The following is a 17404-nucleotide window of genomic DNA, read 5'->3' as shown; positions in this document are numbered from 1 at the left end:
TGAGGCTGTGTGTGTGCGCGTGTGTGCGCGTGTGTGAGTCACCAGAAGTGCCTGATGGAAGAAGAAACAGATTACAGACCGAGCAGTGACTATTGCCTCACTCTTCTTTAATGGGTCGGATAAGTTTTTCCGAGAAGATCCCGGAGTGATTTTCTGCATCCTGGTGCTCGTTCCAGCTCTGCTCCCTGACCCCCCTCACCACACCTTCCTCCTGCAAGACACAGTAAACACATGTGAGGACTCAGGGAAACAAATCCACCCTCTGATTAGATACTCGGGACATGACAGTAAGATTTACTAACAGGGTGAAATGGTGCTTCTGAATTCATTTCCACACTGTGTACACAGTGACTGGGAGACCAGTCCGTGAAAGTAAACTCAAACTCAGCCGTGACCAGAAAAGGAGTGTGAAAAGATGCTAGATAACCTCTACATGGAAGTTGAAAGATAATATAAAATTATGAACAACTTAGAAGGTTAACAGTTGTCACTATGGGAAGCCAAATGTGCATTTCCATCTTTTTTTCGGGACTCGTTGAATGCCATTATTATTTAAATATCCTGATCAGAGCAGCTCTTAATATGAATTAATTCTGTTTTTTCTGGGTAACAGGCCTGTGCGTCTCCTGTGTACATTGTTTTGTTGTTGTTGTTGTTTTTAATCATTGTAAGTAAGCTTTTTCTCACAGCATCTGATTACAGACTCCATTCATGCATTTTCTCCCATCCGGGTCTGGGTCATGAGGTAGCATAAGCAGACATTCCCAGACGTTCCTTGATCCCAAGGCAATCTTTCCGGTACATCCTGGGTGGACATATCTGAAACGCCTCATCTAGGAGGTGCACAGGATGCATCGCTGTCAGATGACCCAACCACCTCGACTAGCTCCTTTTAATGCCTGGGAATCAGTAACACTAGTCTGAGCAGCTCCTTAATAAAAGAGGTCTGGGTGAGCCCAGACATCATTCAGACACGGCTCAGTTCTGCCACGTGTCTTACTTGTTGTGTGACAACAACAACAACAAGGCATTCTTTATTCTTTATACTTTATTCTAGCTGCTCCATGCTTCTTTGCTGTGGAACTACTTCCACAGTTTGTGCGATTTTCACCATTCAAATCTTTAAAAAAAAAAAAATTCTGCTACTTCTGATAATGCCAGCTATGACTTTTGGTGCTCAGAACTTGTATACTTTTTGAGATACTAAATTTTTTATGCAATTTTTTTGTCCCATTGAAATGAATGGACCACATTATCAGTGTTGTCACTGATTTTGCTGTGCTCAGTGATATGAACAGCCGTTCTCAGAGCAGGAGGCCCGGGTTCAAATCCCGCTTATGGCAACATTTTTTTTTTTTCCAGTTAACACTTTAACTTTTCAAACTCTTTTCAACACAAATTTCAGCTTCTTCACCCCTTTTCAGCAAAAATACCAGATTCTGCAGCTGTTTTCAGCACAAACTGTTTTCAATGGAATTTTTTCACCAGTTTTGAGCACAAATTTCAGTTTTTTCACCTCTTTTCAGCAGAATTTTCAGCTTTTCCACCTCTTTTCAGTTACCTGAGAACTAGTTTGGCTCAGTGAGATGAGTAGCCGCCTTGAGACCACAAGGTCTGGATTCGAACCCTGCTCATGGCAACATTTCTTTTCAGCTGACAGTTCAACTTTTTCACCTCTTTTCAGTACAAATTTCAGCTTCTTCACCCCTTTTCAGCAGAATTTTTGGCTTTTCACCTCTTTTCAGCAAACATGTCTGCTTCTTCACTGCCTTTCAGCACATAGTTTTACTTCTTCATCTGTTTTCAGCAGATTCCACTACATGGCATTCACACTGCATTTTTGCAGGAAATGCAACTTTTTCTAGTTTCCTTTCAGTCACTACTCACAGCCATAGGTGAAAGCAGGAATGTAAACAGAACGTACAAAAATGTACAAGTACTGAACTGGAAGAGCACAAGTATCCCCACCCCTGTACTGTACATGGCCTCTCACTCAGAGCAGCTCCACAGGGGAAGCAGAACCTTTCACACTAGTTTGTGCCCTTTTCCCACCAGAGAGGTGAAGTTTCATGTCTCTTTGACCAGATTTGGCAACCAGGGATCAGACCATTAAGGCCTCTTCATCTTACTGCTGCTCAATCCAATTTTTGTTACGGCTGTGACAAAAAGTTAAAGCTCTCTCCAATCCCATGCTTCCAACACCTTGTCATTTTAGTGCACAAGTACATTCACAGTTTTATTTATCCCACCATTTAGTGCAGAAGAGTTAAATGTGGAACACTGTGCATGCCATGCCCTCAATAGTGGCAACAACTGGCTTTGTAATAGAAACAAATAAATTTAGCATCCATGATGATGCTAACTATAAATGGCTAAAAGCTGATTTTTTTGTTGTGGGCTTGTTTAGTGTAGTAAATGTTAAAATATCACCTTGTCATTTTAGTGCACATTCACAGTATTGTTTATGCTAACCATTTACTGCAAAAAAGTGAAGTTAGGTTTAGGGTCATCCTCACTACTGAAGAATTTGGTACCTTGTGTTATCAGAGGCGCAAAATGATGCAAAAGTTCAAAAACATGCAATAAGTAGAACAGAAGTGAAATTTTGCTGTGTTGTCATTTGATGTACATCCATAACGCGTCATGTGCCATTTCAGACACTCTGCTGTGGATATTCAGAATGCTGAACATAGTCTACTACATCAAACTACAGTGTAGTGTAAACTGCAGTGCATTTTGGTTTGATTATAGATTCTGACGACTATTCCAAGTTGATCAGCACAGCAAACTATGTACAAACTATCACCTCCACTGCAAACAACTGGACTGTTTTGATTTGCTGGTGGGTTGAAATACGCAGGCATGTGATAAAATGCACGTTAGCAAGTACCTACACAGAAAGGCCAGAAACAAACAAACACAGTGGCCTAAATGACATGTCCAGGTCCAGAATGTACAGGATGTGTGTAATCTCTAGAGTGCAATGGGAAGTAAGATATGGTTTACAAGTACACACTACACAAACACACCTGTTGAGTGTCAGCAAGAACCATGATGACGTCGCCCTCTTCAAACTGGAGCAGGCCTTCTTCAGATGCTGCGTGACTCTCTAGTGCCACCCCCTGGTGTAAAACAAAGCTGTTTTATTCCACATTACCACACGGCTGTGACGTTTAAAGGCTTAGCTCACGCAAATTATTAAGACTCTCCAGGTTATTTTAGGGCGACTATACTGTTATAGAAATGTCAGCTGTAGCTGCTTTAAGATTAAGTGTGTACCTTATAGAGGAAGCCTGGTGGACTGGGGGAACCCGAGTCATCTCCTGACTCTAACCCTTCGTCCAAATCCTCCTGCTCCTTAGCAGGTAAGAGGGGGCTTTCATTGGAGCGGAAGGATACACGAGGGGCTGGAACTGGTGCCGGTTTGGTATTGGCCTCCTCTGATGTTGGATCGCTCTCAGCATCCTTATGTGGGGCATCGCCACCAGCAGAATCCGAGGGATCAGTGATCTCCTGGCTTGCTGCTGCCTCTGACTTTGGTTCTCCCTCCTTGCTGTCTTCTGACTGGCTTTCAGCGGGCTCCGACGCAGCTGCTGCCTCTGGATTTTGACTGCTCGTGTCGCTCCTGTCGCTGTTGTCACATAGCGACTGCCTCTTGGGTGAGCCGGTGCCACTCGAGCTGAGATCGGAATCTGATGAGCTAACACTTTTCGAAGGGATGCTGCTCTCTTCTGCTGGGATGCTTTCTTCAGCGATGTTTTGAGTCTTTGGGACAGGGGAAGAGGGTGCAGCACCTTTGCCGTTTTGGGAATGCACGGAGACGTGGTCAGCTGGGAAAGCGGTGTTGCAGGGTATGGGATTGGATATAACCAGGGACTTTCTCTTCTTTGACTTGCTGCTTGTGCTATTTAAAGAACAAAAGCACATTATTTGTGACCGAGTTATCATTAACACCCCAGCATACAGGAAAGAAAAAAAATAAGTGTCCAAGAGTAGCAGAACCCTTTAAATTTAAAGATCTAGAATTTTCTGTGAAATCAGTGGACTTTGTTGCAGTCAAGTATCAGTTTGCTATTCTTGACGCTGAAGCAAACGCCACGTCATTTGCCAAGTGTGGCTTCCTCCCATCTACAAGTTACATTTCTACCCAAAGTTGCACTGAATTCGGTGAGGAATGCAGGCAAAAATCAACAGACAACAGTCCTACAGTGTTTTCAGCCAACCTCAGTACTTGTAGAGTTCTGTTTTAGGTTATTTTCCTGTTAAAGGAGCAATGACCTGCAACTGCAAGAGAGTTCTTGAACACTCTTGACAAGTTTTTTTGCCTCAGAACACCTTTATAATTTGATCCAATTCAACTAATACTGCACAGCATCAAGCAGACACATCTGGGCCTATAGTATACCTGACATTTAGCCCTAATGAGAATGAGCTGTGGCTAATATGTGTCAGCAGCACTGTGAGAAATAGCCAAAAGTGCATCAAAGAAAAGTGAACGCATGGGCCAAATATTATTGCATAACATATCTTAGACTCCTCTGTGTTTCATAGTGAAAGATTTTTACTCGTAATACCAAACATGCCTCACCAAAAAGCTTTAAATGGTTTAATCGAAGGTGCAAATTTGTTGTTTTTTTCCCCCCATACAAAAATAATTAATAAACCAAAGCAGTACTGTATATTCTGAAGCCTGTGGTTGACACACTGGAGAAATACTTTAGGACACTTTTAGGATTTTTGAGATTCTCAAAATGCTTTGAATTTAATTTGTCTTTAATTTAAATGATGGTAGTTTTCACACTGAAAAAGCAAGGCCTTCCGGCTTAATGAAGAGCTAAAATGGATCCACATCATCCCCCTCTACAAAGTTTCATTGTCAACAACAGGGGTGGGGAACTGCAGGCTTCAAGGGCCGGTGTCCTGCAGGTTCTAGACCCTGGGTCAACACATCTGAATCAAATGATTAGTTCATTACCAGGCCTCTGGAGAACTTCAAGACAAGTCGAGGAAGTAATTTAGCCATTTAAATCAGCTGTGTTGGATACATCTAAAACCTGCAGGACACCGGCCCTTGAGGCCTGGAGTTCCCCAACCCTCAGTCTACAAGATAGGAAGCACTGAAAGTGGATGCTAGTTTGAGGTTTTGTTGTTTGTTGAGTTACAGCCCATTTAAAGATCCAGTATGGGCGAAAATCGCAAAAACACGAAGAACAATCTCCCAGAAGCATCAGTACAGGATGCAAGTTAGAAAAAATTGTGGTCAGAGAAAAAAAAAATGTGGTTAGAGTATTTCATTTAATTTGGTTTCATGAAGAACTGAGCGTTCTTATACGAATACAAACACTTTTGTGCCAAACCCTTGCATGTCTGTGTCATTTATTTCAAAGATAAAACTTTTGCAAGGCTATGTATGCAACACCTTCCACTCGCCTATGTGGCCATCTTATCGCTTCCGACACAGAAACAAACAACTCTAAAAACAAGTGTCCACATTTGGGCAACACAATGAGAGCAATGGAGGTCTCTACTCTACCCACATTATCTCCCATTGTTTTCATCTCCTCTCAGCTGTAAGAACCATTTTAGCATCTTTCAGTTATTATTTTGGTTTCACGGGAGACTATTTTAAGCCTGAGAGACAGAGTTTGTATGCATTTCAAGACAAGACATTTCTTAATGCGCACACAGCTGCCACAAATGATGCAACATGTGCAGCAGAACACCCTACCTGTTCAGGCCCTTGATGATGAAAGCTTTGCCCGAGTGTTGAGTCTCCAGTTTCTTCATCACATTGTACAGCTCACGGTTCAACTGTAAACACAAGCACACCGTCCACCTTCAATTCACATTGCCGGTGAGAGAGTGAGGAAGTTGAAGGCGATGTGTGACATCTTACCCCGCTCATTTCTTTATAGAAAACATCCCTCAGGTTGGAAATGTTTTCGAAGACCGTCACATAGCAACCTATCCGACTGCACAGACAAAAAGACAAAGTTGAACTTTCAGTTTGTCCACATGACACTTTTCTTAGGTTCAGTTATACTGGCTGACGTACCTTTAAACATATAAGCCACGTAAATATTGGTTCACATCTTTCTCTTTTAATTCAGCTGTTCTCAGTCTCTTTGCTACATGTGTATAAAATCAAGCACCTAGCTATGCAGTCTACCCTTTATAAACATGTGAAATAATGGATTGTTCTAAAAGGTTAACTGAATGCCAGTGTGGTACCGTAATAGGGTGCTACCACTGCAAAATGTCCATTTGTGGAATGTCTTCCCTCTTAAATATTCCACAATCAAGTAGTATTATTGCAAAGTGCAAGCCTTTAGGAGTCACCACAACTCAGCCACCAAGTGGCAAACCACATGAAGTATTAACATCAGCACAGAAACTCCACACTGGGAGTTTCATGGCATGGGTTTCCACGGCCGAGCAGCTCCTGTTGGTGTGACGTGAAGGTGACCCGGGACTTGTCAATATAGTGTATACCCTGTCATCTCAACTTTGTATCCAATACAAACATAAAAGCTCCCAAAATAATACAAATCTGTATAAATTTCATCTGAAAGGTGATTTCATATAAGAATGGTCGAAATATGCAAGTCTTAAAAACCTACATCCATATTCTACTTTTATTTATCCACTCATGATCCAGATTCCCACTGAGCTAGTCCTGTGTCTACTTGCTGCTGAAGCATACCTCTGATGGAGAACAGGCAGCTCCTCGCGCAGCTCGTTATTTATTTCTTCAAAGACATTCTGAGCTTTGTTGAATTCCTCTTCTGCCTGTTAAGGAGGATTTAAAAGAAGAAAATACAGTCGAGATCAGACGTCTTTGTCAGCGGCACACTGCACGTCTGTGCTGCGCAGGCTTTAACAGTAATGCTACCTTGGCTATTTTAGCTTCATCCTTTTTCTTTGCACCCTGCAGCGCCTCCAGGTGGTGTCGTGCTGAGTCATAGTCCACCAGTTTCCGTCCACGCTTGGCAACTCGTTCCTGAAAAACAGTTTTTCCAAAGTGAACACAGAAATTCAAAGACCTCTTAGCATCTGAGAGACCAAAGTAGCTGTTTTAGCGTCCCCTTGCAGTTCTGCAGGACTCATTTGAGCGTCGGCTTACCTTGACTTCAGGAAACTGGCTTGTATAGTTCTCCATGGTGCGGACAAGCTGGTCATTTATCTTCTCTTCATAGTCGTTCCACAGCAAGTCTTCACTCTAAGAAAAACAGATGGTGCCACATTAGAGTTAAAAACTCTTGTTCCCATTGCACTAAGCCACAAATAGGCAAGCATACAAACAGTGTTGCACATTATGGAAAGCTTCAGTCGCAGTTTGTCCAGTGTGACAGCTGACTTACTAATGGAAACCGTCCCATCCACAAAATAATTAGTGACAAGGCCCTCGCTTTATAGTTGACAGTTAGTCAACAGTGGACATTCCAGGCTTCCAGTACTTGCCCAGTGCTCTCCATCCATTGTTATTTCATCCTTACAAAGATATTTTTATTGACATTCCATGGTCTGTGTTTGACATATTGCTGCTAAACTAGCATTAGTCTAATTTTGAATGTCTCATATAAATATTTAAGACAACTAGAAAATTTGCATTTCCTGCAAAAATGCTGTGTGAAGCTGTACGGCTGAAGCTGTCTGCTGAAACTAGCTGAAAAAGCTGAAAAGTTGTGAAAACTGTAATAACTTTGCAGAAGCATAACAACTTAGCAAAGATGTAATTACTTAGCAGAACTGCAATAACTTAGAAGAAACATAATACTTGGCAGAAACACTATAACATAGCAAAACTTAGCAGAAATATTGTAACTTAGCACAAACATGATAACTTCTCAGAAATACAGGAATTTAGGAGAATTATTATATTTAGCAGAAATACTATAATATAATATAATATCTGTATTCAATGGGTATAACATGCTTGACTATTTGACTCTAGATGAAGGTACTTTTAGCTGCTCCTTTATTTCCCATGAGGTCACCACACCAAACAGAACCACATGTTTGATTTGGCAGAAATTTTACACTGGATACCCGTCCTTACTCACACTCCCATTTATCTGGGATTGGGACCAGCACTAGCAGTACTCTAGCTTGTGACCCGTTCCCTTCTCCTCCCAGAACCAGGGATATTTCATTTGTAAGGCGAATTTCTTCACAACTACATCACAGCACAGTTGAGTTCAGCTGTGCAGTGGCAGATATACCTGCTCACTGTAGCAACGATGTAGGTAAACATAATAATTATTATCGAATTTCAGACTGTTTGTTTTAGCCAGAGACTCCGTGTCAACTCTTTGCATTGAGCAGCTGGTGAGAACTGCATCTAGAAGGACTTTGGAATCAAGCAGCTCAAGACAGAAAAATAATATCCAAACTCTCCTCATGAGTTTCTGGACCTCACACCAGAGAGTGAACTTGCATTTAAATGTGGGTATTTGTTAGTACATGTTGCATGAAGGTCACTAATATTTTAAAGAAGTGTGTGATTCCAGCCAGTGAAACATATTGATGACATGATCCACAGTAGTCCTAAGTAAAAACTGTATCAGTAGGATTCAGTTCAATTTTATTCTATTTATGAATCGCCAAATCACAGTCAACATCACCTAAATCAACAATCACCTCAAGGTGCTTTAAACTGCAAGCTAAAGACTCCGCAATAATGCACAGAAAACTTCAACTATTAGATGACCCCCTGTCAGCAAGCTCTTAGCGACAGTGGAAAGGAAAAACTCCCTTTTAACAGGAAGAAACCTCTGCCACTAGCATTCTTAATAATGGCCAGCAGGGGGCAAATCCTTTATAGTCTGGTTGTACAGAAATCTATGGAAAAATTAGCCTTCTTCTCAATTAATCCATGCCCTCAGTAAACAATTTTCGTATCAGTTTATTGCCCCATTTGCTCGTTTGTAGTCATGGCGAAGACAAATAATGCCCAAATTGTAAATTAGAGTTAGTAGATTGATGACAAAGAAGGGCTGGCCTAACTTGTGGCTGATAAGTGTTCAAACAGTCAGATCCCAATCTGTGCTTGTGGCATTTAGGTACCATGCCACAAGGGGGGGGAGACACAACCAAAGTGGGACTTCCCAAATAAAACAGTGGCTGCATCATAATCCTACTTCTGTTATAACAGCGAGATCTTTCACTCCATCCCAGTCCGATTCATAGATGTCGCTCAGCGTCTGGGATAGCCGCTTAGATGTCTCATGCATGCCTGTAAAAAGGAAGAAAAAAAAGGAAATCTTAAAATGTAGTCATGACTCCATGGGAATAAGCCCATCTACCTTCTGGCAGCACAAACAGCACCACGGTGGTATTGTTTTTAATGTTTCTGGTGCTGCTGCTGCACCCACATTACAAAGGCCAAAACAACACTAGTTTCCTGACTGGAGCTCACAATGCAGGCGCAAAAGCTGACAACATGAAAAACAACGGTTTCTCATACATGACTCACATATGCTGCGTCTGCTATTTTTTTTTAAGGCGGGATCAGGGATCTTTACAACTTGGTAGCACAGACAGGATTGCAAAAGTCTCCCACAAAAAAAAATAGAAGACTTTCACTTCCCTAGTTTTCAACTTCTCCATCAGTAAGACTGGGGATTCAATCCATGCTTTGCAAACCCACCTTTCACTGCTGCATAGTAGGCTTTGACATCTTTAAACAACCTGCTTCCGTCGATCTGCGTGCAGGAAGAAAGGAGAAAAGTTCAATTCAGTGACGCCCAGTAACGGTTGGACAATATAAGAAAATTGTGCTGCATCATTTCCTTGACATCAGTGTGCTTCAGCTGGACTGCAGGCTGTTAGTTTGCTGTGAAACTCTCTCTGCATCAGTTTGCTTGACATCACAGCTCCTTGCAATCTCACCACAACTTGGAGCTTAAATTAAATAACAATCACAATATCTTATGTGGCTTTTGTGAAGTGAAAGCAGCATGGAGTGTCAGTGGGTAGACTTCCTTCCTGTTGCTCTTCGGCAACTTCCCTGCAGTATGTAGTGTAGTTGTTTGCCACTCGGTGAACTTAAAACCTGAGCAACAGAATCCCAACAGTGGCAGCGATTACAGTATTAATACAGTATTAATGGAATACAGATCACCAGTACGCAACAATAAATGAAGGCATTTTGTTACTTTTAAAATGAAAGCACTTTTGCTTCCTCTTTTCTAAATTTTAAGTAGTCTACATTTAGAGCTGTTCAGAAAGGCCAGTCTGAGGCTTTCAGTTCGTCAGCCTGTAAAAACCTTTCTTAAATGACAGCTCTTTCACAATTTAGGGTAATGCTGCACACAGATCTCTAGGGGAGACATAGTAAGTCGTATTTACACAGAACAGATAAGAAAATAGGCAGGAGCTCCGTCTTGCATTTCCTGTTTTCAAGGCCAGGATGATTGCCTGAACTTGTGAGTTGGCACGTCAGTGCAGGGAAAAAAAGACACAAAACACTTTTTGGCCCTGTTGCAATTATGTGAAGAATTTTGGTAAAGGGAAACAAATGAGCTTCGAGATTAAAGATGTTAAAGGGGTTTTATCAAGGTTGTAGAGCAGAAAGCAGAAGACTACCATTTAGAAACTGTGGTTACGCTGTTGAGTACCTGCTGTTTGTTGAGGTTCTGGAAACAGAGCTCAAACTGCTCATCTTTGGTTTCCATAGTTTTGCCCAGTTTCTGAAGAACCTGAAAGCATAAAAAAAGAAATCAGATTGAGTAAATTTTAACAATATGCCACGAGAGGTTTCTACAGATTGTGCTCATACAGATTAAAGTTAAACTATATCAAAGCCTGCCTACAGGTGTTGTAGAGTACATGCAAGTGCAACTAAATAATATCACCTAAAGTTGGAATTTGAAGAAAGCAAATAGAAAAATTAGGAACTGCAAGTAGTAAGTTCACCAGACCTCACCTAATTTTACCAATATTTAGCAGGTATAACACACCTGAATCTCCCACAGAACTGTTGAGTTACTTTATGGGTGATTGTTTGTGTTGTGTAGTTCAGCTCCACCATTTGTAACGCCTTTTTTTTTTTTTTAACACTATATAAATGCAATAACATTAAACCTAATTCATTGAGTTTTCCTTCACATGATGTTTTTGCAGATACTGTATATTAGGTCCACAATGATGTCCAACACGTAGTAAAAAAAACATTTCAGCTTGGTCCTCTAGTTATTTAGTAGCTCTGCTTCAAGGGCGCCCACAACAGGAGAGCACCGACATTCCCTCACATTCAAATGGTCTGTTTAGTGCATAGACTGTAAACAAAAAACGGCTCCCATCACATCACCAGTGGTTTACAGACTTTCATTCTGAAAGTTCAAGATTGGCATTTTGGCTGCCGCCAACTTGATGTTTTGAAACGAGACAAGATGAGCTAAGAAACCAAAGGATCCTGAATGCTCATACTGCAGCACCTTGCTAATCACATGGTAGGCCCACCCTAAATCACACCCTGCATTGTCATCTGTTCTGAACCTAAGAAAGACCGTAATTTACAAGATTAACATCATGCTTTTTTCACTAAGACTTGAAACCAGCATCTGTGTCCAGACGTTTACTGAGGTCACAGACATGTAGGACATGTTCAACATGTCTGATCTGCAACCAGCCATGTTGCCCCCTGACAGCCATTAGAAAGTTTACACCACTTTGTCACCACCTTTAAAATACAATCTATAACCAAATTACATATTTTTAAAAAACTATATATTAAACTCTGCCTCCAGCATCTGGCTGCTGAATCACTGAATGATGAATTTTTGAGGCTCAAATTGAAAAAAAAACTTTAAAATAGGTTTTGCAAACACAGAAAATACAGATGATGTTGATTCTTTAAAGGTTTGTGACCACGGCATGCAGTGATACACACACTTTCAACATAACAAAATAAACCTGTGTCATGTAAAGTGGATCTGACAGTGTGGATATACTGACCTAACCAGACTAACACTCTACATAGAGCACCATTTACACCCGTCCCAAAACTTAACCAGACACATGTGGCTAACTTTTTCTGAGCCCTTCACCGCCCAACGAGTGCAGCTGTTTGAAACCTTTGACTTGAAATCTGCATATAAAAGCTCTCATCATCATGCCCATTCTTTAATTTACCACCACAGAAATCACAGAGTCGCCCCAAAACAGCCCTTTAGTCTTCACTGTACCGAAAAAGCAAGCCTTTGTAGCTGCTGCTTTTAGGTGGAGTGGTGAATTCAAGTTTGTTGACCACAAACCGAGAAAGACACAGCTAGTGAGAGGAAGTGCACAGTCAGGAAGTAGCAGCATTTCTGTGTCCGCACACAGCTGCATAGCAGTGAACAACAGCATGTTGCTCAGACGGGGGAAATCTAAGCTACCGTTTTATTAGTGGTTAAAAAAGGGGCCAGTTTAGTGAGGTTAACGGTGAACCCACACGCATGAACTGGAGTAAGTGGCTCAGTCTGGTACAGCACAGTGTGCAGACTGCTTTGAATGCTGTCTTGTGGTCAGGATCACAGTGCGTAAACGCGTCCAGATTGATTGATGCCCTTACAAACCATCCAACGAAACACAGCCGAAAAGACGGCAGTGATGAAGTCGAGCAGTTCTCTCTCTCTCTCTCACACACACACACACACACACACACACAGATTACAAAAGTGAAATCAGTGGGGGATTTTTTTTAACCAATCACCCTGCTTAGAAGCGAAACACGATTTCAGAAGCCTGTCATCGTGGGAACATGATGCCAAGGTCTCTCTCCCTCTCTCATACTGGCTTTTCCAGCCCTCAACACCGAACAGCTTAATAAAACAAGCTCAATGTGTCCGTCTCATAGTTTAACAGAGCCGTGGCAGTGACTTTCGGGCACTGTCAAGAAGTTGCGTGGGCTCAGTGAAACTTTTTAAAAAAGTGGATCTCCTCTGGCTCACCTTCTCCTGGGCTCGGTTCAAGGACTTCTGGACCCGTTTCGCGAAGATTCCGGCTCCAGCCTGGAGGTTCGGGCCCATCTTATTCTCCGCCATCGTCAGCTGTCGCGCTGTCTCTCTCTCCTCCCTGACTGCTATGCGCTTCCTCCGTGCGATTCAACTGCGACTTCAGCTGTTGTAGGCGGAGGTGGAGCAACACAATGTCAAAACGCGCGCGCGCAGCCAGAGATCAGTCAGCTCGTCCTGTTGCGACTTGTCAAAGAAATTAGGCCATTTGGAAACGTTCCTGCGTGTTTTCATCTGCTGAAAACACGTCACGTAAGAGTTGAGAAATCCACTCCTGCACCTGCGGCCAGGTAAACTCTTCCAGCGAAAACTCACCTGAAAATTATGTGCGTAAATTACGCTTCTGTGGTGCAGCGCAGCTGATTCAGCGACGTGACGTAGGCGGGCAGGGTGAGGGTTAGCGGCAGCAGATGATGCTGCCAATTATTTTTATTTTTTCAAAGAGAATTACACAAGACCTCACGTATCAGCCTTTCATATTATATATGTCTGACCGGAGATTTCTTTACGGTCGAATATTGTTATTCATATATAAAGGAATAATCGGATCTGTACGCTTACTGGCCACTTCATTAGGTACTTTTTATAATGTTCAAATAATTATAAAAAGCTAATGGTGGTTCGATTCCATCGGAGTATGAATGTGTGTGAATGTTAGTAAGCACTAGAAGCATAGAAGACAGTGCTTGTGTGAATGGGTGAATGTGGCATGTTGTCTAAACTGCTTTGATACTCCGGGAGAGTAGAAAAACGCTATATAAGAAACAGTCCATTACCATTAGCTGTTCAATCACATGTTCAGTCACTTGAATAGCCTTTCTTGCCCATCAAGAATGGGCGAGAAAGGCTATTTAAGTGACTTTGAATATGGCGTGGTTGTTGGTGACCAGACGGGCTGGTTTGAGTATTTCAGAAACTGCTGACCTACTCGGATTTTCCAACACCACCATCTCCAGGGTTTGAAGAAGATATTTAGTGAGCAGCAGTGATCTGGGCAAAATGCTCAGAAAGCTGCTGTTGATGTCACAGGAGAATGACTAGACAGTTTGGAGCTGATAGGAAGACAACAGTGACTCATACAACCGCTCGTTACAACCAAGGTATGCAGAAGAGCATCTCTGGTCAAACCTTGAAGCAGATGGTCTACAGCAGCAGAAGACTACACCGCGTGCCACTCCTGTCAGCTAAGAAGTCCATACAGGCTCACTGAAACTGGATAATAGATGGAAATACGCTGTCTTGTCTGATGAGTCTCAGTGTTTGCTCTAACATTCTGAACTTGGTAGGGTCAGAATTTGGTGTAAGCAACATAAATGCATGACTTCACCTGCTTTCTATCAACAGTTCAGTACACTGGTGATCTAATGGTGTGGAGGACGTTTTCTTGGCACACTTTGGGTTCTTTAGTACCAACTAAACATCATTTAAATGCCACAGCCCAGCTGAGTATTGTTGCTGGCCACTTCTGTCCCTTTATGATCACAGTGTACCCATCTTCTGACATGGTACAAAGCTCAGATCATCTGACACTGGTTTCTTATACATAACAATGAATTTGCTGTACTCAAATGCCTCCACTGTCACCAGATTTTAATCCAAAACTGCACCCCTGCGATGTGGGGAAATAAGAGCGTTGCATCATGGATGTGCAGCAACTGTGTGATGCTATGAGATCATTATGGCTCAAAATCTCTGGGGAGTGTTTCCAGCACTTTGTTGTATCTATTAAATGGCTGTGTGTAGTTTGAAAGAGCCATCTGTGATCTTTAAACCACAACAATCTAGCCACATACATAAAATGTGATTAGGTGGAACTGCAATGTCTATCTTGGCCACTGTATTCAAGATGATGAGTCAACATGGCGGCTTACACAAACTGGCGCCTGCTCCTATGTATTTTTAAGATGTAATTACACCCTAATCAGTGTGTCAACATTGTACAACATAATCAATGTACAATGTTTTTAAATAACCTAATAAAATTATTTATTGCTTCCTTATGAGCACAGCAGTTACTTAAAAGTTATTTAAAACAACAAGATTATATCCATTTAAAAGAAGGCGTCACTAACAGCAGCTAACAGCAGCTAACAGCAGCGCTCCCCAGCAGCAAGCTTCACGGACCATCTCCAGTCAGACTCTTTCACAAAGTTTTACAGCCTCCTCCAGAGTAAACAAACACGGACACATATTGACACATGACGTGAGCTTCCTGACAGCCTACACTCGCTACAGATGAATGGCTGCCAGAGCTTTTTGTTCTACAGTGGCTACTGTAGCTAGGACTAAGGTATACTTGCCATATTGGTTGCTTTGCTCAACACCCACGCAGGGGGCACACAGCTAGCATAAAAACATCATTGCATGCTTGAATTGGGAAGTGGTAAAACAGAATTCAGCTGCAATCTGCTGACATCTAGTGGTGATATTTTAGACATTGTAACTTTAAATCTTTTTAAAATGACAATACTTTGAATATTTTCCATAATTACATGTTTCATCCAGCTGGTGTTTTCACATTTCTACTTAAATGCGAATAAGTTGTTCTGTTTTCACAAACTTCTTTGTTATTAGCTTACATACAATGCAGTAAAAAAATATTCACCTCCTTCCTTTTTTGCATATTAGTCACACTTACATGCTCCAGATTATCAAATACATTTTAAGATTAGACAAAGATAACCCAAGTTAAAATACAGTTCTTAAATGATTTTATTTATTAAGGGGGAAAAGTTATCCAAACTTACCTGATCCTATGGGAAAAAGAAATTCCTCCTAAACCTAATGACGGTCTTGAAGTCCAGTCAAGTTTTTGCATTAACTGGCAATTAGTTGTCCACAATGCTGTTTTTTGCAGAACTGGTTTCAGCCACATTTGAGATTTTGCAAGCATGAACGGTCTGTTTAAGTTTATGGCAAAGCATCTCAGTCAGATTTATATTTAACTGCTTATTATTTTGCACCTTTTAAAAATATAAATCCTCTATATCTACATTATAACATAGTACATAAGTAATCAATAAACCCAATCCAGTACTATGTATTTTTATTCCAGCAAAGAACATCAATGCCTGTTTAAACACTTTGCACGACAGTTATTCCAGGCAATCAACTCTCCCTATTTAAAAAAAAAAAAAGGATTCCTGGAAACTGCTCTGACTTCCTAACACGTTTGCTGATAGGAAGCTATTGACACATCTCCTTCTTGACACTATGACTAATATGTTATGATACATCCTACAGCATAATAACAGAACAAGGTCAGACAATCACGGCTGATTGTTAAATTCAGCTAATATTCACAGAAGGCTGTTTAATTAGACCTTTAGGGAACTTTAAAGCTATTTGGGAACTATTGTTAACCCTGCTCTCCTCATTTATTTCTTATTCTGTTTGTGATGAAGATTATGAAGAAAGTACAAATTCTGGGAAACTCTGTGAACACATGAAGTGTGGGCAGTAGATCAAGTTTTACTGGCTCCATATTTTGCTATCTTGATGGGGGTGGTGATAGGCTCATTTTAGTTACTTTGTATAATATTTTAGCTTCATCTAGCTGTAACTTAACATATCTAATTATTTATTAATATATGAATATCTCACATGTACAAAAATAAATGTAATAGTGTATGAATAAATGTCACCAAAACTTGTTATACATTCGTCCTACTATCCAGTATCTGGATGTTACATGTTAATGGTTTATTGCCATGCTTTAACAAAGGTGTGGTCGTACTGGGGAAATACAGTCGTAACCACATACCAGTGCAGCAACTTATAGGTGTGTGTGTGTACTTGTATTACTCATTCATTTTGTTGGGACAGACCTCAGTGAAAAACATGTATCAATCATGTAAAGTTAGTTTTAGGCTAAGATGAGGACAAGTAGCTATAGTGTGCATTAGAGTGAGGAGGTGATTTATTTCACTGCTAAGTGATTAAAAGTTCCTTCTAACTTCATGTGGACAGAAGGTTTGTTTAGAGTTATTGTAGGGTAGATGTTTCTGCCTTTTGGGGACATTTTGGCAGGTCCTGGAGAAAAGAAAAACCATCTGTTGTTGGGTTAGTGACTCACAGGTAAACACCATAAGCCTTAAAATATTTCTTAAAAATCCATCACTTGATCCAACTATCCCAGCTATAGGCCAATCTCCAAACTTCCTTTAATCTCAAAAATTCTTGAAAGAGTAGTTGTAAAACTACTGTGGACTATTAGGGCCAAATTAAGAGAAATAAATATATTATTGATCATTTTGAGAAAAATGTGGAGATTATACTTATTTCAAAGCAAACTGGTGCGGTTGCTGTACCCTCTAAAAATGCCTTCTATAGATGAATTAGTAAGATTGTATTTCAGAATAGTTTTAGCTACAAGGAAATGATTTCTCTTTTAGCACATAAACATA

At 41.0% G+C, this 17404-nt stretch overlaps 1 protein-coding gene across 1 annotated transcript; it reads right to left on the bottom strand.

Moving 5' to 3' along the window:
• bin2b (bridging integrator 2b) lies at positions 1–13371 on the bottom strand. The gene is made up of 12 exons (XM_005726659.1): positions 12936–13371; positions 10620–10700; positions 9650–9704; positions 9141–9235; positions 7124–7219; positions 6893–7000; positions 6704–6789; positions 5897–5972; positions 5729–5811; positions 3280–3904; positions 3030–3122; positions 1–211 (listed from the first exon to the last, which is right to left on the bottom strand). Exons 1-12 carry the CDS (start codon positions 13026–13028, stop codon positions 98–100), a joined length of 1605 nt encoding a protein of 534 aa, XP_005726716.1. The 5' UTR covers positions 13029–13371; the 3' UTR covers positions 1–97.
• Between the last annotated feature and the right edge of the window lie 4033 nt (positions 13372–17404).

Source organism: Pundamilia nyererei, unplaced genomic scaffold (genome assembly GCF_000239375.1).
Source record: "Pundamilia nyererei isolate P.nyererei 1_Seehausen unplaced genomic scaffold, PunNye1.0 scaffold00021, whole genome shotgun sequence".
Lineage (NCBI taxonomy): Eukaryota > Metazoa > Chordata > Actinopteri > Cichliformes > Cichlidae > Pundamilia > Pundamilia nyererei.
The sequence above is the reverse complement of the archived record's forward strand: the minus strand, read 5'-3'. Positions and strand labels throughout refer to the sequence as shown.

Excerpts from the sequence above, each read along its gene's own strand:
- bin2b (XM_005726659.1), bottom strand. The coding sequence starts at position 13,028 with ATGGCGGAGAATAAGATGGGCCCGAACCTCCAGGCTGGAGCCGGAATC. Across the intron at positions 9,236-9,649 it reads CTACTATGCAGCAGTGAAAG|GCATGCATGAGACATCTAAG; the intron begins GTGGGTTTGCAA and ends TCCTTTTTACAG. Across the intron at positions 3,905-5,728 it reads ATCATCAAGGGCCTGAACAG|CACAAGCAGCAAGTCAAAGA; the intron begins GTAGGGTGTTCT and ends TTCTTTAAATAG.